This window comes from Euwallacea fornicatus, chromosome 6, assembly GCF_040115645.1.
Source record: "Euwallacea fornicatus isolate EFF26 chromosome 6, ASM4011564v1, whole genome shotgun sequence".
Lineage (NCBI taxonomy): Eukaryota > Metazoa > Arthropoda > Insecta > Coleoptera > Curculionidae > Euwallacea > Euwallacea fornicatus.
The window spans coordinates 5,139,680-5,164,898 of NC_089546.1; the positions used below are offsets into that span (position 1 = coordinate 5,139,680).

The following is a 25,219-nucleotide window of genomic DNA, read 5'->3' on the forward strand; positions in this document are numbered from 1 at the left end:
TTTTTTTTTGCTATTTTTTTTATTATGGTATTTAAAAATCATTTTCAATGCATGCAATTGATCAGTTTCTCTATTTACATGGAAATGATCTTCCGAGGTTCTACCAGCGCATTGTGGCTTTAGAAACATGAGGACACAATTAATGCCAGCTCTGACGTGAAAATAAACTTTTTTTTCATTCAATCTCTCTCATTGTGAATTCGCGACTAATCTAAAATCTTTGTTTCATCCAAGACGTCTTCGAAGCATTCATTAAAGCTCGTCGTGTAATGAATGTTCAAGTGGATTCCCCTATGTATCTGAAAGCAGGCAAAACTAGTAAACAACAGATTAGTGTCGTTTACGTTTTTGAATATAGTGCCTTTTCACGGTTTTGGATTTTAATTGGTTTAAGAAAAGGACATGTGATAGTTAATATGGTTTCACAAACCCTCATTCTCCGCATTCTCATCTAGTTAACACAGTACTAGAAAAGTTAATCAAAACATTATGTATTTTCACAACGGTTCAAGTCGAAGATTAACGACCAGGCAAGATGGTATGTTTTACACTCTCTAATAAACCATTCATTAGCGCTGAAGAATAAAAAAGACGATCGCGGTCGAACCGGGTTTAGCAGGCTGGTATTCCCCGCACATCGGCTTAGACAAGGGCAGAACGGGTCTTTAACCTTATGAACTTATAAACAACAAAGAAACTGCATCATTTTTTAATAGCGTTTCAAATCAACTATCCTTTCTTTTTGAACCCAAGATTCCAACCATCGAAAAACCCAAAGAGTCGGTCCGTACAATAACCGTCAAATGCTGTTTCTCATTAGGAGATTGTTTATCTCGCTTTAAACGAGTCCTTCCCAAGTTTATGCAAAGTCCTGCAAAAATGCGTCAGACTTCCTTAATTTGTATTCCAATAAAGTTGACAATTTTTTTTCTTCTATACGATTACACAACACATGAAGGCACATTACCAAAAAATGTTTTCTTACAGGGTAGCCACAAAAAATGTGACGATGCACAACTTCGTTATTTTAAATGAAATCTACCCAATTTTTCTTGTTATTTTCGGATTTCTAGTTAAATTTTAATGTCAGTTTATGTAAGGTGTCCGATGTTTAAAATTTCCTATTTCCGGGTTCCTTAGAAAATTTTGGCAGCTGCAAGGTAGTAGGGAAATCGGTAATGTGCGCTAACTGCTGTGAATTTCAGAATCAGTCTTCTGAGATTCAAAAAGGACCTAATAAACTACATTTTGACATGTTTTACTGAAAAAAAATCTTCAACAAACTCTAAAATACGCCTACAAAATTGTATAACTTCAAACCTCAATAATTTGCTTATTATAAATGGAATGACCGAAGTTTCTCAACGATATCGTGTTCTGAATTCAAAAATATACAACTTTTGTTAACTTTATGCTATTCCTACTCATCCATTTCTAAATTATCGAAAATTGAGCCCTTTGGCTTCTAAATGTTTTCGATGGTCATATCGTCTCAGTTCTGACAGTTTCTGTTCTTTCCAGTTTTTCATAGTTGATACTTCCAGTTTGCAAAAATCGTTCAAGTAATCTACTAAGGCTGATAGTTTCTAAATGGCGTCTCTCAGAAACCCGAGCAGCATAAGTTCTACTGGTCAGAAAATAATTTTTTTCAATTTCTCCAAAAACAAAAGTCATAGTAGTCAACTCTTCTCTTAACAAATTAATAATTTTGAATTAGAATATCCGCAATTTTTGAAAGTCAATACAAATAAGACTCTGAAAACTCAGAAACTATTTATTGTCTTATATCTATGACAACCGTAAACTACAAATTGTGATAAATCAAAATAACATTTTTATCTTTAAGGTTGATTCAGAGTATTCAAAAAATAGGTAAATCTAATTAAGGATTTAATTATTTGAATATGCTTCATTTCAGCGATTCTCTATAATTGATAGTTCCACAATGTTTCATAAATAAGTGAAATTTTCACGACGCTCTCTTATAAACAATATTCACAATTTTCATTTAAATATAACGAATTTTAAATCTATCCTATAAAATTATTTATTTGATTGAATCATTTCATAATTCCTGTGTATCTATAAGGATTGTTATGAGGGTAGATATTGAGATTTTTTGAAATTCTCTCTGTGGCGCCACCTACCATATATATGCCAGTCCGGTCTTGGTGGCGTGGAAAATTTAAAACCTCCTTTGACCATTGAACGTTGCACTTGCTTAAACACATCAAAGATCGCAGCACAATCTCCAATCATTACAGCTAAATACTCCATAACGCTCCATCTCTTTTTCTCTTATATCTGGCGTGATTTAAAATTAATGATTTTTGAGAGAGACAAAGAACCAACTGACAGCGATCAGCTGATGAACGTTTAAATGCAGCCAACGAAAAAAAAATCAATTTCCAATTGTAATATTAATTTTAGAATATTATGAGCGGTTGCATGTGGTACCTTCAGCTTAGTCAGTGCGCCTATATTATTCAGTAAGTGCGGTATACAACTGTCGAGCTGCTATAGCCGGTAAAGTGCTAATTTAGAAGGTATTTTAAAAGGTTTTGCAGGTGAGAACTTGAATATGTAAGGGCATGGTTTGCCACATTCACCCATTGATTTAATTATTAACCAGTAATTGTATTGTTTGCCTCAAATTAGCATAATTGTAGCCTCAATTGAGACAACAGATCGATTTTACCATTAAAAACTCAATTACTATGTTTTTGCTTTTTTTTTTATTGCGTTGTCATTCCTAAATAAGTTTCTAATTGGTTTCATCAAGCTGATATTAGATTCATTCACAATTTACATTTTGACAGAGGACATGGTGAATTTTTATTTATTGTAAAAATCACAATGATTTTAACATTATACAATTTTCACTAATACCAAATATAAGAAATACACCTAGTATACGGAAAATTAGCTGCACCCTATAATTGAAATAACTTCAAAAACGGATGAGTCCGCTTTCACATTGGAATATCACATTAATCTGATGTTTTATGCTATGCTGATGAGGCTTAAAGGAACATGAAGACACCCTCTCAAACATAATATTCCTATGTGTGTAAAATTATCTGAAACAACTTCAAAATGCGATGAATCTCATCAGACCCCCACATTGGAATACAAAATGGTGAAATATTTCATGAATTGAGAGTACATTATTGTTGAAGGTCTTAAATGGAGACCTCTTTAGAGATATTCTGAATTTAATTGAACAAGTTAAACGGTTTACTGAGGGATTGCGCTGTAACAAGTAATACATATTATTACCACCAAACACAATTTCTAACTATTTTAAATTAATTCCCATTTATAAGTAATGAAATAACAGCTTAAACTAAAGCAAAACAAAACTATTATTTTTGAGGTTATGATGTATGATGTTTCTCGTATTGACATTTCGCCTCTCGCTGTGTCCCACGATCATGGGATCTGCGACAAGGATGGATATATGATTTGCCTAGTCTGCCGGAGCCTGCCTTAGAAATACGACGTCATCTGACTTACGTTTCGACATTTCCGTGCTCTATCTCATTGGCGGTGATGGACTAACCCACATTCGTTCAGAGCTATGTCTTTATTAAGTAGAAAATCGCTTTCCACAGGCACTAAAACACTTCATAATGGAATGTCTAGAATGCAGATATAACCGATTCTTAGAAGCGTCACTTTAATGATTAAAGGAACACGGGCATTTAAATATTAAAAAAAGTTTTAAAATAGCGTTAAATTTATTTTCGAGAAAACTCAAAAAAGCGAGTGTGTAAAACTTTGTATATTTAATTTAAATTAATTTTTAAAGAGGTATCGGATGAGCACGTTAAATACACTCATGTTAACCTTTACAAAAACTTAAACTAGGAGTTTTTCTTATGAAACTTGGGGTACTGTAGGAAAAATTGTGATTAATCAGTGAATGTCAATTTGAGGAATTGAGTTAATTAAAACTTTTTTTTAATACAAGAGAGAATACAAGGACATATTGTTTTTAAGTATGCCATAAATTGAAATGGACAAACATAACGATGAAGTAAAAGGAGGATTTAGATACATAAGGACGCCTTATTGCAAGTCCTATCTTTAGACACTCCCATGAGTGGAATCCTCAAATCACTTTGAAAGAGGATGAATTTATCTCCAAACAAAAATATAGAATAAATTCATTTTCTCGTACTGGAACTGAAATAGTAAAAAAATGCTTAAACATGTCGACTTTAGTTAAAAATTCCACATATTCTGGTTGCATAATAATAGCTGTGACGTCATCTTTGTTCTAGATATGACGTCGGTGTAAAACTATTTTAATGGTAACCACCGTTTTTTTTTTATAATTTTTCGTGAAAGTACACACTCTTTTGCGTACAGGTTATAAAGTTTTTCACCATGTTAAATAATACATTTTTTGATAAATTCTCAAAACCATATTTTCGTCTTAAATCTGACCTATCCGGATATTTGTTGTTAAATAAAATAAACACCTTCTGTCGTATTCGCACTCTGTCGCCATAGCTATTCATCATAAATATTTCAATTATTTGTATTATGAATAAACGCCTTGTGACGCAACTTTTGTTTGAGATAAACCTTCACGATGTTAAACCAAAACCAGCAAACATGAAAATTGAACCATTATTGGAATGTAGCGTATTAAACGCATAAAAACATCTATTCTGTGAACATATTTAAGTAAAATTACCATATAAAGCAGCAAAAGACTACCCCAAACCATTTAGGGAATGTTTATGTTTGGTCGTTAGGTACTGTAAAGAAAAATGTTTTGCGGAATTTATCAATATATTGGTCATGTAGCACACTGCGAGCGTTTATGTTTTTTACATAAAATAGTACACATTTTGATATAAAATTAGCAACTACCAGAAAAAAAAATTAACGCTTACATCATATCTAGAACAATAATGACATCACATCTAATATTATCGAATCAAAATATGTAGAGTTTTAAGCTAAAGTCGACCTATCAAAGCATTTTTTATCATTTTAATTTCATATTAAGAAAATTAATTTATGTCATAATATATGTACACACTGTGTAGCGTATCCTTATCTTAAACACAGTACATATTCATTCCATGTGAGATTAGCAAAATACGGTATAAAATAAAAATTATTATATTTTCTACGATTAATATATTCGACTTTAATTAATACATATTTGTATCTGGTGTGGTCCGCAGTACAAAAGAGCACCTTGAATTTCAATCTCAATCTAGCTCCATCCTGGCCTTTTGGTTCTTACATCGGGAATTTCTTTCATATCTCATGCTTTACTTCGCACCATCCGAGACGTAAAACCACTCTCAATAAGTCTACTGCCAATTTTCCGTTCCAAAAGAAGAAGCTTATTATGATCGATCTCATTGACTTACAGGCTCAAAGACATCTTTGAGAACTCCTCAGATTCGTTAACGCCAAATTATAATTGTCCTCGCAACATTACTGGGAGCATACTTTTTAGACACGTTTGTACGTTCAGCATGGTTATAATACAGAGGTGTTTCATAGAGGATGTTTCATAAATAGTTTATGAAAAAATCCAGGATCTTGGCAACGCTATAAGAAATTTGTAAAATTTGGATGCGAATCCAAAAATTCTATAATGTACCGAACGTCCCATTTGAAATAAGCTAGCTGACATCCACTTCTTGTACAACCGGAAATACTACCATCATGAAAATATTTTATTCCCTTAACCTCCATCTAATTTCACATTGTAAAAAATGTTCATGTTTCTCATAATTATAGTTTTAAATGCAAGTACAAGCATATGACCCCAAAGAAACCGCTAATCACTCCTTTGAAGCGCGAGGAATTATGCCCACTTAGGAGATAATGTCGCTGTAGAGTTCCATAATGGAACGGAAAATGAGTAACATCTTCGAGTGGTAAGTCAACGAAAGGGAAAGCTCTGTATAGGTCCTCTTAGATTGAGGCTCATAGAGAATTTAAGAGGGAATTAAAGTACAATAAAAAAGCTAGCAGAAAGAAGTTCTGCGGAATAATAGGCTGTATTCCCGAGTCCGTCAGATTACTGAGCTTGCTAAATTTCTACGGTCAGAAAAAAATCTCTCCGGAAATACAGGCGAGCCTCTTCTTCCTAATATAAGTCCAAGAAGACTGAACGCTGACTGTAAACTGATCAATGACGCCATAATAAAGTTAGTGACTCCAGTCAATGGATGATATCGGGTTCTGATGGAAAAATTTGATCAATGCAGTAAACGGGATTAAAAATGCTCCCATTGTTGAGCACAGTGTTTACAACAGGAAAGCCCAGTTATATTCCTCAAACATGGAGAACAAGCATCTTCGTCCAGAAATCATGAAGAAACCGCTACAGCCTAGCGGACTTTTAGGTCAGTAAATTCGGCATCTTTTTTTAACGGAAACGTTGGAACAAATTTTTGGACAAAGAAACGGCTCTCCATTTAATGGAGCACAAAATCGACAACGCTTATTCTGACAGTTGGTGTTACCTTCTGTAGTGCTCTTTTCTTTAACATAGAAAGAGCTTTTGATGAGGCAAGGACAGACACCACTTGCGGTGCTCTTATGATCCTGAGGATCATAATGCTCATGCCATCTCTGAAATGCTGCCAAAAGGCAGTTGTGGTTGTGCCGATAATAGCTATCTTATCACGGCGGCTATGGCGATCTTTTGATGAATAGTGTTTCGCAGAAGCTTCGCACAGAGGGATTCGGTGTGTACGCGTGCGCCGACGGCAGGCCGATAGTGATAATACCTAGCAAATTCGTGTGAAAAGTCTACAGGAGAAAAATATTTTTTATACTCAAAAAAGGGCAGATGCAAAATTGTGTAGGTTCCGCGGCCCTGTACTCGTATTGTATTTGGAATTTTCATTTGCATAGTAATTCATATTAAAGGAAAAGCTATGCGATAATAAAATTGAAAATTTCGGAACTTCAAAGCCAAAGTGATTGAGTTGGCATTGAGACAAATTCAATAGACACAATTCCACATTTTCAAACCTTTCTCTCTGACCCTTTGATTTCAAGTTTGGTACTCAATATAAAAAAGAGTAGAACTAAAAATTCCTGCTTTCCTTTAAACCACAATCGATAGATAAAATCATAATGAGTAAACTTCTAATCCAGTTTACAATCCTTGATAATTGCTTTATGGTTGTAATAAATAGTGTATATAGAGATTTTAACGCATATCGTTTTTAGTAACCTTCAATCCTTCATTAAATCTATTTTTGGAGAGCGCGGTACTGCGGTACTTTGTTGTTAGTATACTACTACAATTAAGTATTTCAATTTACAAAATAAAATACGTCCTCTTGGGACGTAAATAACATGTAAAATATTATTCTTTATTAGTGCACGCAATTCTCACAGTTTTGTAGTCACATTATTGTTTTCGAAATCAATTTCGTAAGAGTAAAACTTATCAGATTAGCTAATTCATTTTAATCAGTTCAGATACTTTCTATTTTACTTGCACTCCAACGATGGTTTTTTCATGACACCTAATATGTAGTTAGGCAGTGCAACGTACTGCTTAAAATATATCTCATTTACAACTACTGGTACTGTCAGTACTGATACATAAAGTGAAACCATTTTTCTCTTTTCAGGGGCCTTATGGCAGAAAAACAAAGCTCATTCTCGTAAGTATTTACGTGTGTGTTTGCACGAAGAAAGAGTGTGTCAACAGATTGAATATTTCTAGTTTATCAAGGCATTTTTAACAGTCGAAATTACGTAGATATCGCATTTACTACCACTTACATAAAATTGGGAATGTAGCCAAACTTTCGACATGGTATACTGATAATAATATACAGCTGATGCATGGTGTAATTTTTAAGCGTAATTTGAAATTAAAAAATAAAACCACATTTAGACTGGTACCTAAAATCGTCAATGGAGGTATTGCCGGAATTATCGGAGTCACCTGCGTCTTTCCGCTGGATTTGGTCAAGACCAGACTACAAAATCAGCAGATTGGTCCAAATGGAGAAAAAATGTACAATAGCATGTAAGAAAGGAAAATGTTTGATTTCTTTCAAACTTGGAGTGGTTAATTTTTTTTTTATTTTCAGGGTGGACGCCTTTAAGAAAGTATACAAACAAGAGGGATTTTTTGGCATGTACCGAGGGTCTGCGGTGAACATTTTGCTAATAACCCCTGAGAAGGCCATTAAATTAGCAGCAAATGATTTTTTCCGGTATCACCTGCAGACCAAAGATAAGTTAGTAATATTTCATCGTCAATAACTTCTAAAGAAAAAAAAACACGATTTACTTGTTTATTAAACTATTCCTGCTGATATATCAAATTAATCAAAAACCAGTTAAGCAATAAGCAAGGATATCTCAACCCAAGAATGATAAACTTTAAATGTGTTTTAAAACTTTCTCGAAATTTACACATATTTATATGTAGTATGTTAAGTATAATAACATTCCAGATGTTGCTTTATGGAGTCTCTATTTTAGAACGCTCCCAGTGTTTCGGCAAATGTTGGCAGGCGGTTTGGCCGGATTATGCCAAATCGTAATAACAACTCCGATGGAGCTCCTGAAAATTCAGATGCAAGATGCAGGAAGAGTTGCAGCTCAGGCTCGCTTAGGTATATCTAGCAGGACGTTTCTAAGGGGTTATTTTTTCCTATAGAGAATATTTACAATTTTGTAAATAAAAATGTTAAGTTTAACCTAAAGTACCTCCCTTTTCACTGTTTTAACTAATGGCTAAGTAATTATTACGGTAACGGGTTTAAAGCGGTATTTTTTCCTGAAATGATTAATGCGTCGTCTCGTAATCTATCGGGCCGACTAACTAAGTTTACTACCTAATAAAATTCCAAAAATTTGCAAATCTATATTATTTTTTTTTAGTGGGAAAAACAGTACCTAAAACATCGGCGACAGAACTGGCCCTAGGTCTATTTCGACAGCATGGAATTCTCGGTTTATATAAAGGCACTGGTGCTACAATGCTCAGAGATGTTTCATTTTCTGTGATATACTTTCCCCTTTTTGCCACTCTTAACGATCTGGGGCCCAGAAAAAACGATGGATCAGGTAAACAAAATAAATAGTACATTATGGGTGTGCTGTTGAAGTACAGTGAAACAACTTTCACTTGAGACGATATTCATAATTTTGTTAAATCTGACTCTTAAGGATCGGATTTATGCAACTTCCCAAGTCATAACCGTAATCGGCATTATTCTATTGAAATTCCATTTTTCCAGAGAAAATAATTATAAATTTAAAATTTATCATTCTTTAGGCGAGGCAGTGTTTTGGTGTTCCTTCCTATCTGGGTGCGTGGCCGGATCCACTGCCGCATTAGCAGTTAACCCATTTGATGTGGTTAAAACACGACTGCAGGCTATTCACAAAGCTGAAGGTGAACGTTCGTATTCGGGAATTGGAAATGCTTTTATGTAAGGTTTTACTGGAATTTTTCAGTTTGAAAGTGTTTGAAAACCTTTTTCTCATCTTTTTTAGTAATATTTTGAGATACGAAGGCCCTACTGCGTTCTTTAAAGGCGGCGCTTGCAGGATGATCGTTATAGCACCGTTATTCGGAATAGCCCAAACAGTATATTATTTAGGGGTAGCCGAAACGTTATTGGGTATTAAGCGAGGTTAAGAACCATTTAGATCATTCGTTCAACTAAATTTTTTTATATGAAGTAGCTATCCACAGGACTTGCAATAGGCCCATTACGATCTTTAGTTCGTTGTAGAACTTTTTCCATGGAATTTTGAGTTTATATGAAACTCTTTCCCATTTTTTTCTTTGGAACCTCAGTATAATTACGGAGCAAAAGTTCAATATACGGAGTAGTAACCTAAGTAAATACGTGTAAAGAAACGCTTAAATAGTTGGATATAAGACGTTAAGGCAGCATCGCTTAATGAGAATAATGATAAATTAAAGTTAGTTCATTTCAAATTGTGAGGTGGCAACGCTCTATATTTTCTCTAGCACTCTGGAAAGACCATGTGATATTTTAGTTAAATTTTATTAATATTTATTTAACGAAATGTAACGGGAAATGACAGAAACCAAGATTTATTCAACGGCATGTGCCCAGTATTACATTTTTAGACTTTTATTTTCTTGTATAATTTATTTTGTTTCGTTATTTTGTTTGTTTCTTCAAGGAAAAAATACATTAATGGTGAATAACTATCATTTAAATAAGAAAAAAAGCTCTTTTTGAATTAAGTTTGTTTTATTTAATTTTAGTATAATTTGACGGGAATGTAGAACTTGTCAAAAATATGCACTCCAAAAATTTCAATAAAACACAAAAAAAAATTGAATGTCAAATGAATCTTCTCCCTAGATATCTAAACAGACGTTTTTTTATTACTTTAATTTTTTTTTGCCAATCAAGAGATATTTAGAGAGATCATTTTGAAATGAATATCTTCTATCGAGAGCATTAAGTCGGAGAAAACGCTTCTGTTACCTGACTCTCTACCCAACCCAAAAATTTAAGGAACTTTCGTTGGAAAGCGATTAATACTGATATTTCTACAAAGTTTGTGGTAAGATTTGGTGCAGCAATGTAGAGGAAACCTTCCAAAAAACAACTTAAAGAAGTTAGGTAGCGAGGCACACAATAAGTGGTTGACGATATAGTGAGTAGGACGATATGGTTACATTATACAGGGTGTAACATAACTAGAAGTTTTCCTTTTAACACGGCAGACCTCAAAAAACTAAGCAATATTTTTATATAACCCCTCAATTCGTGATTCGAGTAATTATGGGTCTTTGTCAATTTAATAGTATCAATAGTGGTTGTTTATCAAAATAATACCTGGAGCTAAACTTCACGACTGATTTTTAACCGGCGTGGGTAAATTGCATAAAAACAGTAAACATGAAATGTTTTTTGCGTTTCTGCAATTGCTGATAATTTTTTGTGGGACATTCTATTTCCTTTACATTGAATGACTCTTTTATGCAGAAATGGATTAAGATATTATACAAAAATGTATTAGAACTCATCTGTGCATAGTTCGATGTTTTTTTTTGAGATTTCGAAAACATTTTATATAAAAATATTGCTTAATTTTTTGAGGTCTATTTCGTGTCAAAAGGAAAACCCCTACTTACGTTACACCCTGTATTGACAAACTTTCTAGATTAATATACTGTGCCTACTAAACTGATTCGAGCTTCTCAAACTAGATATTAAAGGAGTTATGTGAATGATTTTACCTTGAGAATTACTACTAACAGTAGCTAGATACATTATAAGGTTGGACCCTCGAGTTTACAGAATTTAAAAAAATAATCAAATGTGTTCAGCGCTGTATTCAGTTTCAGCAATTGTGCTATAACAGTTAGCTGATAATATGCCTCTCAGAACGAGGTCCTGAAAAATTTGGATTCGTCGTCTTTGAGTGTTGCAGGCTATGGGCTACATTGTTGCATCATATACTAGATACGGTCAAACAATAGATTTTTTTTCTGTTGAACTGAGAATATCCACTTACATACGTATAGTAAATACAGAAATAGCGAAAGCAAAGTTCTCCGAAATATGCTTGTGTTGGGATAACGAGGTTTGAATAAAGCTATTCTCAATTTGCATTAAAATGCCGTAAGTGCAACGTTGGGCGTAAAGGAGACTGCATAACGTATGTAGCAGAATTTTTACGCAGCCGGTCTTCCGTGTGAGCTTCCTAGCAGTGATCATATACAAGGTGTTTCTAAAAGTTAATTGATTTCATCAACCGATGATCGACATTATTTTTTGGACAAGCTTGATTCCTTGCCATTATGCCAGAATTAATAGGGACTAGTTCTGGGGCAGCAGAACATCCCAAACGTATAAACAGAAATTAATTCTCCAAATTTGTCTCAAACAAACCCCTGTATATTCACTGTTTGAATAGAGCATCATTTCTAACAGGTTTAAATTGCTTCACTCGACTTCACTTGATCACTTTGATTTCTTGGTGTAGGTTCTCGAAGCAGCGGCTTAATCTCAATTTTTTTTTTTTTGGAAAATAGTTTTAATTCAACTAAAAGAATCATAGGCGCATCATGAGTTTTAAGAAAGAAAACGTAAAAATAAAAATGCGATTTTCGATAAAAATGTTAAGTAAAAAATTTTTTCCACTTAACGAGTCCTCTCACTTGTTTAAATTAATATGCTTCTTTCTGAACTACCCTGTATGTATGTAGATGTAGAGTCGTTTGGCGAAAGATGGGTTGGACCGGTGATGCAGTCAGTAAATCAGTGTCTAAAATCGACCATTATTGATAATGCACAAGAAAAAATTTCGAGCTTTGAAGAGGATGCCCATCACAATTCATCAACCATTTCCAAGCGTTTGTATAAGTCGTTACGCGTCTAGTATGAATATCTGGTATATTTGAGGAATGTTTGGTACATCTACAGAATGAGCATAAAAAGCTATTATGAGTGGAAATACCGGAGCCATGATACTTGTGACATCTTCGCCAAATCTTTGACTTGTCGACAGAAATTTAATTCTACTACTTTAATTTGTACTGTGTATGTCACAATTGTTACTTAATAATAAAAATAAAATACCTTATTTTTAGTGTAGAACAATATAATGTAAAGAAATTCTCATTATTAATACATACAGTGGTGGACAAAAGTATTGTAATAATGAAGTAAAAGAATGGTACTAAAATGGAATTAATATTTTGTCGATAGACTTTTACTTTTTATAATCTCCTGAAGTCGTATTTACATAGAGTAGACTAATTTTCGAACATACTCCTCACTTATAGAATTCTGTGCTTGAAGAAGAATATTTTTAAGTTGGTTCTTTTTCGAAAAATTATGATTTCTGATGATTTTTTTTAAGTCATTCCATAAATTCTCGATCGCATTCATATCTGGCGAATGAGGGGGTGTAGTTACTTGATGAGAACTCTGTTAACTATCCATTGTTTAACGACGTAAGCCCTGTGTTTTGAATCGTTATCCTGTTGGAGATAATAATCATGATCATCTATATCAGCTTTTCAGCTCTCTGTCTTAAATTATCCTGTAAAATGTTTAAATAAACTATTTTATCCATAATTTCGTCGATAAACACCAAACTCCCAACGCCTTCTGCAGCCACAAAATCTCAACCCAACACATTGCTTCCTTCATGCTTAACGGTTTGCCTCAAATTTTTAACATCAAACTCAGTTCTGTGTTTTCTCCATACTAAAGAATTTCTGTCTTAATGAAAAATGTTGTATTTACTTTCATTTGAAAAATAATATTTTTCCCAGAACTCATTTAATTGGTTTAAATATTGATTTGCAAAATGTAACTACTTTCTCTGATTGATTTTGCTGATGTATGGTTTTCTTCTAGCAACTCTAGGTCTGTAGCCGGCCCTATGCAATACTCTTCGAACAGTTTTCACTGAAACGTCTTTATCTTCATGATGTTTTAATATAGACGTAATTTCCGAAGCTGAAGTATGAAGATTTACATTAATCTGTTTAAACATTTTCTTTCTTTTCTGGCTGACAGTTTTGGTGGTCAATCAGATCGTGGCTTTAAAACCACTGCAGTTTTTTAAATCGTTTGATAACATTACGGACTGTAAAACGACTTTCTCCCACTACATTTTCTATTTCGGAATACGATTTTCCATCTTAATGAAAATTAAGAATTACTTTTCATTCGAACTCTGTGGTTTCTTTACGTTTACGACTCATTTCACTACTAACAACAATCTACAATGCAAAGTGATATTCGAACGAATGTCTTGCATTTTATATTTAGTGACATAAATATAAACAATGCTTTGCAATTATTTTTTTAATCTAATTTGAGAGTTGGACATAGTAAAGAGAAAATATCAGGAGTTCCAATAGTTTTTTTCCACATTAGCGTTTTAAATATTACTTTGTATTAGAAATAAAATTAAAGGTTCAAGGTATAATGTAATATAATCCGTATGATACATATCGTTTTTATTTATAAGATATAAGGCTCTATTTCAAAAAATATATGCCGTGCCAATACTTTTGTCGACCACTGTACATACATAAGAGTTGTCAATTTTTCATAGCTTTTTAGCCTCAAATATAACCGTCAATTATTGTTTTTATTCATATAGTCCTCTATTTTAAAAGACAATAAACGCTTAAAATGAGATCCTATTCTGCTGTAGTCATAAAATCAAAATGTTCATTGTAATGACTAGTTAGGTAAATAAATTGGATAAGTGTGAAATTTAACTGATTCAGAACCATAAATATCCTATTATAGTTTTTATACAGATATCAGCACTATAAGTCAGGACACAGGAATGGCGCAAGTGGGAGATGGACAGGATAAGTTTGAACAGGCCTCGGACAAAGACAAACAACAAAGTGGGGAGAGTCAGTCTCCAATTTTGTGTTTGGATTAGTTTCGGTTTCGCTACCTTCGCGGAGATGGACATTTTTTAAAATATCAGAGCAAAAAGTTGCAATGTAAATAAATGGAAGAACACGAAAATATAATAGCTCTGTGGGTACAAATCGAAATTTTTTACATACTTTGCTTGCACTGGTCAAATTATTTACTTTCGAAATTACATTTTATTTCCTCTCGAAACTACTGCCGATGTTGACAGCTCAGTTTCAGAACCACCAAAAGATCATCAACAAATCTCGGCAAAATCATCATATTCATTAATGACATAACTAAATTATATTATAGTAGGGCGTAATAATTTATAAATAAGTAAAAATTCGGAACTAATTTAAACAGTCACTAAAACTCATATCAGTGAAAATACTTAAACAGTGAGAAATCTTGCAAAACACTACAATGACTCCGCCCACTTCAGCCGCTAGTCTCTTAATCCACCTCGTTGTTCTTTATCAGAAGCGCATGTAAACTTATGCGATCCTTTTCCCACTTACGCAATACCTATGTCTCAACTCAAATGGTCATATTTATATAAATTGGTGAGTATTTTGTAAAAAGTTCCTCTAATAATACTGATTTGTCACAGTACTGCAGTAAACCAATATCCGGACATGATGACGTGAAATATTTTCTTGATAACTCTATTCTGCAAATTACTGTTGGATGAGTTTATGACACATCTGATAAGATTAATATCCATTAATAAATGATAGGTGATACAAATAAAGGTGTCTGTTAGTCGTGTTGTGTGTATGAGAAAAGTCGTAGTTTATGTTAAATAAAACAAATCGACCAAATGGGGGTAAGAGGTTCAGTATTTTTCATTTATCTATGTATGTGTCAGTATATTCCACATTTACATGTGTATATTTGAGGATTTACAAAGAAACAGTACCAGTGTAATGTATGTATACACGTGCAAAATATAACTTGCAGGAAGACTTACAACAAATTACTTCAATTTGAGACTAAAACCTGGAAAATTCAGTCATATTAATAAATTATTTGAAACAACTCAATTATTGAACCTCGATGCCATAAAGGATTTACTTCTCGGATTAAATAAGTGATAATTTGTATTGTGTTTTGTTAAATTAAATACCAACATAATGATAAAAATTATTTATTATCCTGCTACGAATCGAAGGAATTCTAGGATATATTTTGTTCAGTTGTCTGTGGACTAGAAACGCAAAACAATTATGGATACAGTTGTTGATTAATGAGAACTTGAACCTGAACCTGATCCCGAACGAATAGACACACTTTCGAAGCGTGCTAAATCTGTCATTTGTGCGTTACCTAAGCGTTAAAGACTGTGTAAACGCATCCGACAGAAACGAAAATATGCTGCAACTCCTAATGCGGGCAACCAAATATACATTCTCACCGAAATTCGGTATTTAAAGCTAAGCTGTCGAGCGGGTAGGTTTGTTCAAGAGACTGTGATTCGAACTAAAATCAATATTTATGGGAATAACGTCTTTTATCCTTCAAAAAAAATAATGAAAATAAATGTTTGCTCGATATACAGAAACAACAAAAAATTATACGGTTTATTCTATAATAATGAAGATTTTGCTTCCAGACTGTAATATTCGGTTCGGGTCACGCTACCTCCATATTAGGCTTATTGAAAATAATAGAAATCGTAAGTGTATTATACATGATCTAGGTAACAAAAATCCTATAACTATAATTTTCAACAGATATCATGCCTATTGGGTCTCATTCTTGCATTGGTGGGAGGTACATGGACAAATAGTTTACTCGACGCTTTTTTCGCTGCCACCTGCATAGGAATAATTATATCTGGAATAATATTTATCTACTGCTCAAGTGCGTCAGCCTCGTCAAACCTAAAAGTCCTGAGGTATAACTTTACGCTCCTCGGTGCTTTGTTCGTATTCCTGCTGATTGTGTCTTCAATATTGATCGCCAAATATTATACTAAATATCACAAAGCAGGAGGGGTAAGTTCTGATAAAATACCTGTGAAATAATCACTTAAATGCGTAATTTGTGCCTTGTTTTTTAGATATTTGGATTGATCGCATCTCTATTTTACCTCATAGACTGTGGGTTAAGCTACAAATCCTACGGGTTTTAATTACCATTTTGAACATTGTATTGTGTTGTGTAATATATTTATTTTATATTTTTTCTTTATTTCTGATTAAATCACGGCTTGATGCAAGGGTATGAAAAAGTTTAGTTAGAGCCTCAGGAGAAATGTATAATTTGATGGTGGGTGATCATTAAGCACCTACATTGTAGATATCTTATTGAGACACACACTTCAAGAATGTACCGATTTCTGCAATAATAAAGTTATAAATTATTTTTATACTTCTACATAAAACTCGTAAATTATTTTTATTTACCCTCTGCAGATAATGGGAATGTATAATTTGTGACTATTAACGTTACTGACATGACCTTGCCAGCATAATATAGCAAATATTAGAATTAAACTGCAAATGGCAACGCTGCGTTTGTCGGTTGTGTCTCAAACCGATATCATAGTTTAATGGATTGTGGATGAACTGTGTCCTCAGATTTAATTAATTCGACCTCCTCGAGCTGTTCTTGTATGTTCCATGGACGGTCGCCTTGACGAATGCTGAAATGTCTCTTTAAACGGACACCTGAAGAATTTAAAAATGTCTTCCGGCTCGCATTTTTGTTTAGTTCTATGTGCAGTTTAATAATATAAGATTTGGAATTAAGATTCATTTATTATGATTTATGTATGTGTTTTTCTTACATTCGTAAAAATATTATAACGTCACGTTTGGTACTTCTTTTCATCGTCATTTTCAAAAGTCGGTACTGGAACAAAATCACCATATTTTCCGTAAAGACATATTAGCAACATTGCCAGGTACTATAGAAAAGACGAGTTCCAAGTAACTCTATGCCTCAGAAGTAATGAAAATGAATTTTTCACGCCCTATGTGACAACACGACATTATGCTGGACACGACTTGTGAGTGAAAGGGGGTAGGTATGTAAGCAGAAACAAATCCGGTCTAGTAACTCTAGAATTAACGGGGTAATTGCTAAGGCGGGTCCTCATTAGTCAATTTCCTTGATCAATATCATTGAATATCAATTATATCAATGTGAACATACGTTCAGTGATATTGCTCAATAATATTGCGATTCAATAAAAGTGAAAAGCCTTGCAATTTTTCATCGATGTATAGAATTGATTCAATGAAATTAAACACAGCTTGACCGCCAGAATGAGCGTGCTGTATCATTAAAAGACACGCATGTGCGTTATATCTATGCATATGAGTACGAAATGGAAAATAAATCAATTTCCTATCAACAAGTTTCTCCATTGTTTACGTACTATTTAACTGAGATTATGTTGCATTTTTTACAAAACGTTTAGTTGTTTTTCTCAAAAACTAATCGATACATTTTGAATCGCATTACACCGCTGAATGTGGTTTTGAATGGCCTTTAATTTGAGAAGTCACTTGAACCAAGTTTCGATTTTTTAAAAATCAGGCATTTTAAGAACTTAATAGTTTGTTAATAAAAAGTGAACAGACGGGGAGACAATTTAGATCCGCACGGTGTATTAACTTAAAACGAGCATCAGAAGCAGCAGATGGAATGAAGGAAAAGCTATGGCGCAGTATACAATCAATTTTTAATGTCTTAAAGGTTCTTAATATTTAGTTTCATTAATAATTAATTTCTGCTAAACAGTATAAAATATGATAGAAATTCTAAACAACATAAAAATCGATCTAATAATTTAATTAAAAAAACAATTCCAATTTTTCAGGAAAACGCCTTTTTTCAATTTACAAAAGAACAAATTAATGTCTTGGATTGGAAACTCCCTTAACATCAATATGCCCTCGTAAATCGGATTGGCGACGACTATGAGCAACAACATATAAGTCTAGTACACATGAGTCTAATACATAACATTTAGACCGTTTTATCTATAAATTCTCACTTTTTTTAATGCATCAATAAATAAATAGATATTCTCCTGATACAGAGTTGCACTCTCCTACTTTTTATTTAAATAAATACTTTAACACAGTTCTTTCTTCCTACTGATAATACCTTTTTAGTAACAACTAAAGCAACTTTGTCACTTCTTAATCACAATCTGTTTTTTATTTAATATGAATCGTCATTACGCAGCGTTGAACGTAATGGCAATTAGTTCACCTAAACTAAAAATCAGATCCACAATTAATCAGAAAAATACGTAAGTACATCACTGCCTTTAAGTAATTACGATAATTAAGTGTGTAGTAAAGTTTAGTATTTGGTCAATAACACTTATCTACTAATAATACTTTGGTATCTGGAATCTCCTTTTTTTTTTGGCAACAACTTCTAGTCTAACACATTTTGTCTTTTTTTCTTATTTATTTTATAAAACATGTGAGATTTTTTACCCAAGAAACTGCCAAGGCAGCCAAAACCTATGGAGAACGGACCAAAATGATTTTTGGCTTTTCATATTTGGTATACAACTTAAAATAAAAGCAAAAATTGAACTGTGAGATGAACCCACGTAAAAGGGGATTTACGTTTGACTTGGCAAAAAATTAATTACTATATACAATCAGGTGAAAACTTAAATGAAAATACTCTACTTTTCATAACGTTACAAGTATAACAACAATTACGGATTTTAAATAACAAGCACACATATACAAGTATTTTTTTTGTGTGTTAAATATAATAATTATTTAAAGTCACTTTTGAAGCGACTTTTCTGCCCTTGTTCACCGGTTATTATAACCTACACGAAACAATATGGATTTATTTCTATAATGCCTTTGAGGAACATAGAGGCATTTGTTCGGCTCAAGTTCAATACTCAATGTGCCCTTAACAATTGCAACGTCCCAGAAACTTCCAAAACACAAAGCAAAAAAATAATATGTTTTTTGGATGTAAAGAATCCTTGCGGCTCGGCACTGGCTGGTAGTAATTTCGGCCGAGTCTTGTTATTAAACGTATCTTTGACCTGTGTTTTTCCCAATGTGCGCGTCATTTTGATTTATGACGAAAACAGCCTTTTTCCTCACGATATTGATTTTTTTTTAAACGTTCATCGCGTAAAACATGGCTTTTTGATTGGTTGGCACTGGATTTTGAGGTGAAGTAGGAGACGTCATGGTGCTACAGGAGTTTTGGTTTACACCTGAAACGATTTTTTTTTTCAGAAATAGGCAGGATTATGGGATATAAAAATGAATGGCTTACCAGAGACATCCTGGGGTGAAACGCTAGCAGCCCCCTCTGGAACACCTCTTTCGATGAATCGAGGTTTGGTGGGCGAATTAGGGATTGAGTCTTTGGGGGTTGCGTACAAGGATATGTCCGACTGTCTGTACCCGTTGGGTAGTGATCCACTGTGCTGACTGTCGCTGTCCGTTAGGGAGATGCTGTCAGCTGGAGGATATCTAAGGAAAACCAAGAAATTGATCATTTTTCGAGTATCAACCATTCTTTTTCTTCCCACAAAATTGTATTTCTCAAAATAGGAAAAGTTCCTTGCGAAATGTAAGATGATTTCAGACTAAAGTCACACTCGGAGACTACAGGACACTTTGAAGTTTGAAAAATATGAGTTTAGTCCTAGAAGCACCCGACCTGACATACGGAGTTGAGCGAAAGTCCGGAATAAAATTAATATCTCTTCAATGAGGGAATTAAAACAAGAAACGCTCAAACACGCAAATTCATTTTGAGTTGTACATATTTTTTGACAATGAAACGAAACGAAATATTTTCCTTCAACCCCTTAGCCGCAACCCTATCCAACTTTCTTTTTTAACGGACTCACAGCTCGGGTGCGCTCGTTGAAAAATTCGTGAAAAATGGAATCTTGCCATACCCCCCTTTTTTAGTTACGTGGTTTTTACGAAATAAAAAAAACTTTTAAACCAAAAAAATGACGAACACCTCCTCAGTCCTCTCTGTAGGTTATTTAACGTAGCAGATGCTGAAAATGTCCTCCACTCTCTACTTGGCACACTCCCAGACGATAATAAACCCCAATAAAAATTAATGTCGATGTGCTGTCTTTAATTCTGAATGAATTTTTGTTTTGCATCGGTAAAATAAATAAACAAGCAAAGTGGTATTCGGCATATCACGATGCACTTCAAAAGGCAAAAAAATTGCTGCATATTTTGTGTTAAGTTTATTGCTTTGATGAACAATACATTTTTAAAATCATAAAAAAAGAGTTCCAGTTGAGGAGATGAAAGCAAATATTTAATTTTATTGCCAAAAATACGTACTTATACAACTCCAAATCAATTCACATGTTTCAGATTTTTTTAAAATCACTCGTTGAAAAAATACTAATTTTAATCCGGAGTTTCGCCCAGCCCTGTAGATGGTAATTTTTTCTTGTTAAAAATTTACTTCTACTGCAAAGACCTAATCTTGAAAGGCTTATGTCTGAAATGTGGGAGTGCTACGTTCATTTGTGTTTATTTTGGAGCTGCTTTTAGTGAACGTTTTTATAAATTTTGTGAACATGGAGAAAATTGGTAAACGACACGTGATTCAATATTTCGGCTTAAAACGTCTTGGTCGATGCAATAGCCAAGCGGAGTTAGATTCTACTCTGGAAGAATCTGGTCATTCGTCAACAACTGTAAAATATGGGGTGGCAGACTTTAAATGCGGCCGAACGAACTTCCAAGACGAACTCCTCAGTGATTGGCCCAACGACACTCCAGATATTGTGGTGAAAATCCACAAAACTGTACTGGAAAATAGGCACTTCAAAGAGTATTGTATATCATATTTTGATTTAATAATTGGATATGAGAAACCTACGCTCAAAATGGATGCCGCGATTCCTCACAATCGAACAGAAACAGGGCCGTGAGCATGTTTCAAAGGAGTGTTTGGCGAAGTTTCGCTCCAATAAAGCCAAGTTTTTGCGTTGATTCATATCCATGGGTGAAACATGGATCTATAATTTTACAACCGAGACACTAGAGCCGCCAACGCAATAGACTAAATGCGCCAAATCGGTTCCAAAGAAGGCGGAAACCGCTCCATGTGCAGGAAAGGTGATGGTGTCACCTTTTTGGGATGCACGTGGGCAATTTTATTGATTATCTTCTTAAAAGCAAAAAACAATAAACGAAGAATATTACATGCATTTATTGCAGCGTTTAAGCGAAGAAATTAAGAAAAAGCGACCGTATTTGGCGAAGATAGACAGTCTTGCTTCATCAAGACAATGCACCAGTCCAGGCTTCTGTCCATCGCGACAACTAAAATCAATCAACTTGGTTTTGAACTTTTTTCTCATTCATCCTATTCGCCAGATTTAGCCCCCTCAGATTATGCTCTATTTCCAAACTTGAAAAAGTGTCTCGGTGCAAAGAGATTTGCCAATAACAAAGAGGTGGGGTCCGAGGTTGGTGCTTATTGGAAGCTTCTTACTATCAACAAGGCACAACAGCCATAGAACATCACTGGGAAAAGTGTGTCAATTTCAAAGGAGACTATGTTGAGGACTGTAATATTTTCCAATTTTTTTTTGTTGTGTTAGGTCGGGTTCTGAGACTATCCTCGTACCTCACCTTGGTACTGCACTTGGAAAACTATGCCTATTCATTTTAGTCGCATAATTCCCCTCTCCCTGCCAAACAGGCCCCACCACTGGACGATACCTCGTGCTGGGAGGATAATACCCACATGTCGACATGGTGTGCCCAGGCGTTTGCGTCGACCTTGCTGTTGAAAACTGCCCTGAAATCCCCTTAATAAAATTAAAAAACCGTCCCACATCACACTTCTTCTTTATTACCTGGAAGAGGCGACTCGCTCCTACTTCCTCCCATCACGTGAGGAGGAGGAGGAGGTTGCCCATTTGGATAAGACACTCGATTCATCGCCTTGGGGGGCACCGGAGGAACTGCATTTGGATTATAATGATGGTCCTCTGCGTGATGGTGAACCCGGGATTGGTAAATGGGCTCGGCATACCTTTTGTTAATTTGGTTGTGACTGGACACCCTGGTGGCGTAATCGCTAGCGCCCGCATGGTGATAATACTGCACAGGTTGGTAGCTAAGAAATTTCTTTATAGATGGGTTTTGATGCGACTTGAACAATATACCCTTCGATGTGGTTGTAGGGAATGTACACCATGGTTTGATGGTATTGTTTTGACATATCCGTAGGAGGAGGCGATTGAGGTCTGCCATTTCTTTGTCGGTTTAACGGTAAAGATTGGTAGTAGTCGTTGCCCATCCGGATCACCGATGAATAGACGTTCGAATTTCCAACCCTTAAAATTTTTGATTGTCGATTATCTTCCAATTCAAATATGTCATTTTTGACATGTAACGGATCAATTGACGGCCATATTTTATGGTCACTGACCTGTGATATACGTCTCTGGAAACGCACCTCTGATTTGCACAATTCTGATACACACTCTCTTCTTGTAAAGATGTAGGTCGATATTGTGGTGGATACCCTCGTGTCTTTATTTCTTCACCCCCGACGGTGATGTAATGGTAGTTGCTTGAGGGGTTGTTCACGTTCTTTTGCTGTTGCTTATTGTCTGTAAGACCGCTTTCAGAATAATAGGGCCAAGCAACCTGAAAAGATAATGAAAATATATTGATATGGTCGCTATATGCAAGAGACATACCTTCGCCGAGAGTGGAGGTGGCGGTTGCAGTTGATTTTGAATCTGCTGCAAAATCTCCGTAGTGGTACTAAACCTAGGTTTAATTCCTCGGACACTGGGTCTTCTGTTGAAACCATAATCGTCATTTTCGTCATCTTCGTCGTTGGTTTTGCTGTCTTTCACTTGCTGTTGTTGCTCTGCAGGCTGATATCTGAGCAAGCCCATAAAATAAAACATTTTCCAATGCAAAATGGAGCGAAATACAAACTTCTTTTTAATCCTCTCAATTCTCCCTGCATCCTGCTGAACAAACATGGCCAATTCGTCCCCAGACTCAGAAGCCGACGGAGTTCCTGCTAACACATCAGGGGCAATCCTCTTTTGCTCGTCATCTTCAGTCTTTAATCCTTCATCAATATCCTCCAGACTATACTCAGTACCAGAACTAGCGACCGATATACGATCTCCTACAATGAAAGTTTTTGTTGAAATAATCAAAAGTTCAGCACGTGAACTACCTGGGTGACCATTAGTGGTTAAGTGGTAGTAGTAGTCGTCGTTGTGGGCCATTCCCATGGTGACACAGGCGGTTAATGGTGCAAGAGTGGAGGAGAGAAACTGTCGTCTGGATTCGCTTGTGTTCGAGGAGGAGCTCATCTTATTCGAGACGATACAGTGGCTAAGATCTGGAGGTAGATTAGAAGCGCGGGTGGGTTCCATGGGGTCGTGGTTATGAGGTCCGCCTAGATGACATAATATTAATAACTTTACCGACCACTGAATTACACGAAATATAAGAGAATATAAAAACCGGTTTGACATGTTCGTTCTTAAAAGAAAGGAATTTCATCACATTGTCTCTATTCATCATCAAAACTGAAGAATGAATCTAACAATATTTTCCCTCCTACTATTTTTCACGTCATATTTGAACTTTTATACTCCATCTGAGAGAGTCGGTAAAATCATTTTTGATACGAGTATTTAATCCAGTGAGAATTCATCATGGAGAGAGGGTTTCTCCACTCCAGGCTCTTCTCCCCCTGGGGAGTCCTGTTATAGTTAATTAAGATGCTCCGACAGGAACCTAGCCTCCTTTCTTCAGTTATTAATAGCATATAAATTGTAATTTTACTGTAAAAATTTATGGAAGTTAATCTCTTTTTTTATGAAATAAATTAATGAAATATGGTTATTAGTAAGAGACTGATTTTCCGCCCACGGCAGTCTAACAAAATCCATATCAAAGCAAACATAGTATTCCTTCAGTGGGTGATAATTAGTAATTCGCAGTTGAGTGCACGAAGCAATCTGCAAAGTAGGTTGAAAATGGATTAGATCGCCTAAATAATTCGAAACAAGGAAATCGTTTTCCAATTGGGCCGTGAATCGTTGCTCGGGAAAATTGAGTTGTGCGAGACAAAACGTTCCCATCTCGCTATTTTTTGAAACAGAAATACGTCTCGGCGGATTTTCTATCTCGTTTTCCATTTCGCCCAAATCCAGACCTTGTTTGTCCGATGTATAAAATTATCCTCGGGTGTCAATCGATATGTCTTGAAAAACACGAGACTAATAGACGATCGACTGTAGCACCCCTGAGCGTTCAATGAATCTTTTTTGAAGATGAAAAACTCTGTCGATTTATTATTCCCCGAAAATTGTTCTCCAATAATTAACCGTGAAAGATCACAGAGTTAAAAAGACTTTTGGGAATAAGTACGTAGGTATAGTGAATTAGCTCCATTTATAAAGCGAGTGGATTTATATAGATATCACCAGTTCAGCTCCTAAAATAGGAATTGTGCATGTGGGCGAAAGATCACATAAGTTTTAATGTGCCTCCGATAACGACCAACGAAGTGCGTAGCGAGCTAGCGGTTGAAGTGGGCGGAGTCAGCCCAAATCCGGTTGCCAGATTTCTCACCGTTTCAGAATTTTTACTGATTGAAGTTCTATTGATAGATTAAATTAGTTTTACTTATTTATAAATTAATGCTCATTTCCCCATTATAGCATAACTTAAGTGCGTCCTAGATGATTGTGACTATCTGAATTTGCTGACATTTGCTAATGATCTTTTAGTGGGTCCAAGATCGAGGCGGCGATCTTGGGTGTAGCCTCAAGGTCA

General features: G+C 34.8%; 3 protein-coding genes and 1 long non-coding RNA gene across 7 annotated transcripts in view; 2 read left to right on the forward strand and 2 right to left on the reverse strand.

Moving 5' to 3' along the window:
• The first annotated feature begins 2,374 nt into the window (after window positions 1-2,374).
• LOC136339669 (mitochondrial glutamate carrier 1-like) lies at window positions 2,375-10,236 on the forward strand. 2 transcript variants are annotated; one of them, XM_066283089.1, is made up of 8 exons: window positions 2,375-2,583; window positions 7,629-7,661; window positions 7,898-8,032; window positions 8,097-8,246; window positions 8,494-8,627; window positions 8,896-9,081; window positions 9,293-9,449; window positions 9,514-10,236. In XM_066283089.1, coding segments are annotated over exons 1-8 (942 nt in total). In that variant the 5' UTR covers window positions 2,375-2,581; the 3' UTR covers window positions 9,659-10,236. The 2 variants fall into 2 exon arrangements, with proteins under 2 accessions (XP_066139186.1, XP_066139187.1); XM_066283090.1 differs by having other exon boundaries at window positions 2,376-2,567.
• Window positions 2,822-3,603, reverse strand: LOC136339671 (uncharacterized). The gene is made up of 2 exons (XR_010732178.1): window positions 3,517-3,603; window positions 2,822-3,441 (listed from the first exon to the last, which is right to left on the reverse strand). It is a non-coding gene; the product is annotated as an uncharacterized lncRNA (long non-coding RNA).
• A 4,839-nt stretch (window positions 10,237-15,075) lies between the features above and the next one.
• On the forward strand, window positions 15,076-16,590 carry LOC136339670 (uncharacterized). The gene is made up of 4 exons (XM_066283091.1): window positions 15,076-15,231; window positions 16,018-16,080; window positions 16,139-16,402; window positions 16,468-16,590. Exons 1-4 carry the CDS (start codon window positions 15,226-15,228, stop codon window positions 16,537-16,539), a joined length of 405 nt encoding a protein of 134 aa, XP_066139188.1. The 5' UTR covers window positions 15,076-15,225; the 3' UTR covers window positions 16,540-16,590.
• Window positions 16,591-18,079: 1,489 nt separating this feature from the next.
• Window positions 18,080-25,219, reverse strand: part of LOC136339664 (uncharacterized) — a 68,055-nt gene continuing 60,915 nt past the window's right edge. The window contains exons 11-19 of one of the 3 annotated variants that reach the window (XM_066283086.1): window positions 23,607-23,831; window positions 23,357-23,555; window positions 23,110-23,299; window positions 22,836-23,056; window positions 22,570-22,740; window positions 22,258-22,520; window positions 22,031-22,199; window positions 19,683-19,882; window positions 18,080-19,620 (exon numbers count right to left, since the gene is read on the reverse strand). In XM_066283086.1, coding sequence (XP_066139183.1) covers window positions 19,520-19,620; window positions 19,683-19,882; window positions 22,031-22,199; window positions 22,258-22,520; window positions 22,570-22,740; window positions 22,836-23,056; window positions 23,110-23,299; window positions 23,357-23,555; window positions 23,607-23,831 — 1,739 coding nt within the window. In that variant the 3' untranslated portion in view covers window positions 18,080-19,519. Of the gene's footprint in view, window positions 19,621-19,682; window positions 19,883-22,025; window positions 22,200-22,257; window positions 22,521-22,569; window positions 22,741-22,835; window positions 23,057-23,109; window positions 23,300-23,356; window positions 23,832-25,219 lie in introns of those variants that run through there. The other 2 variants (XM_066283085.1, XM_066283087.1) reach the window with 2 other exon arrangements.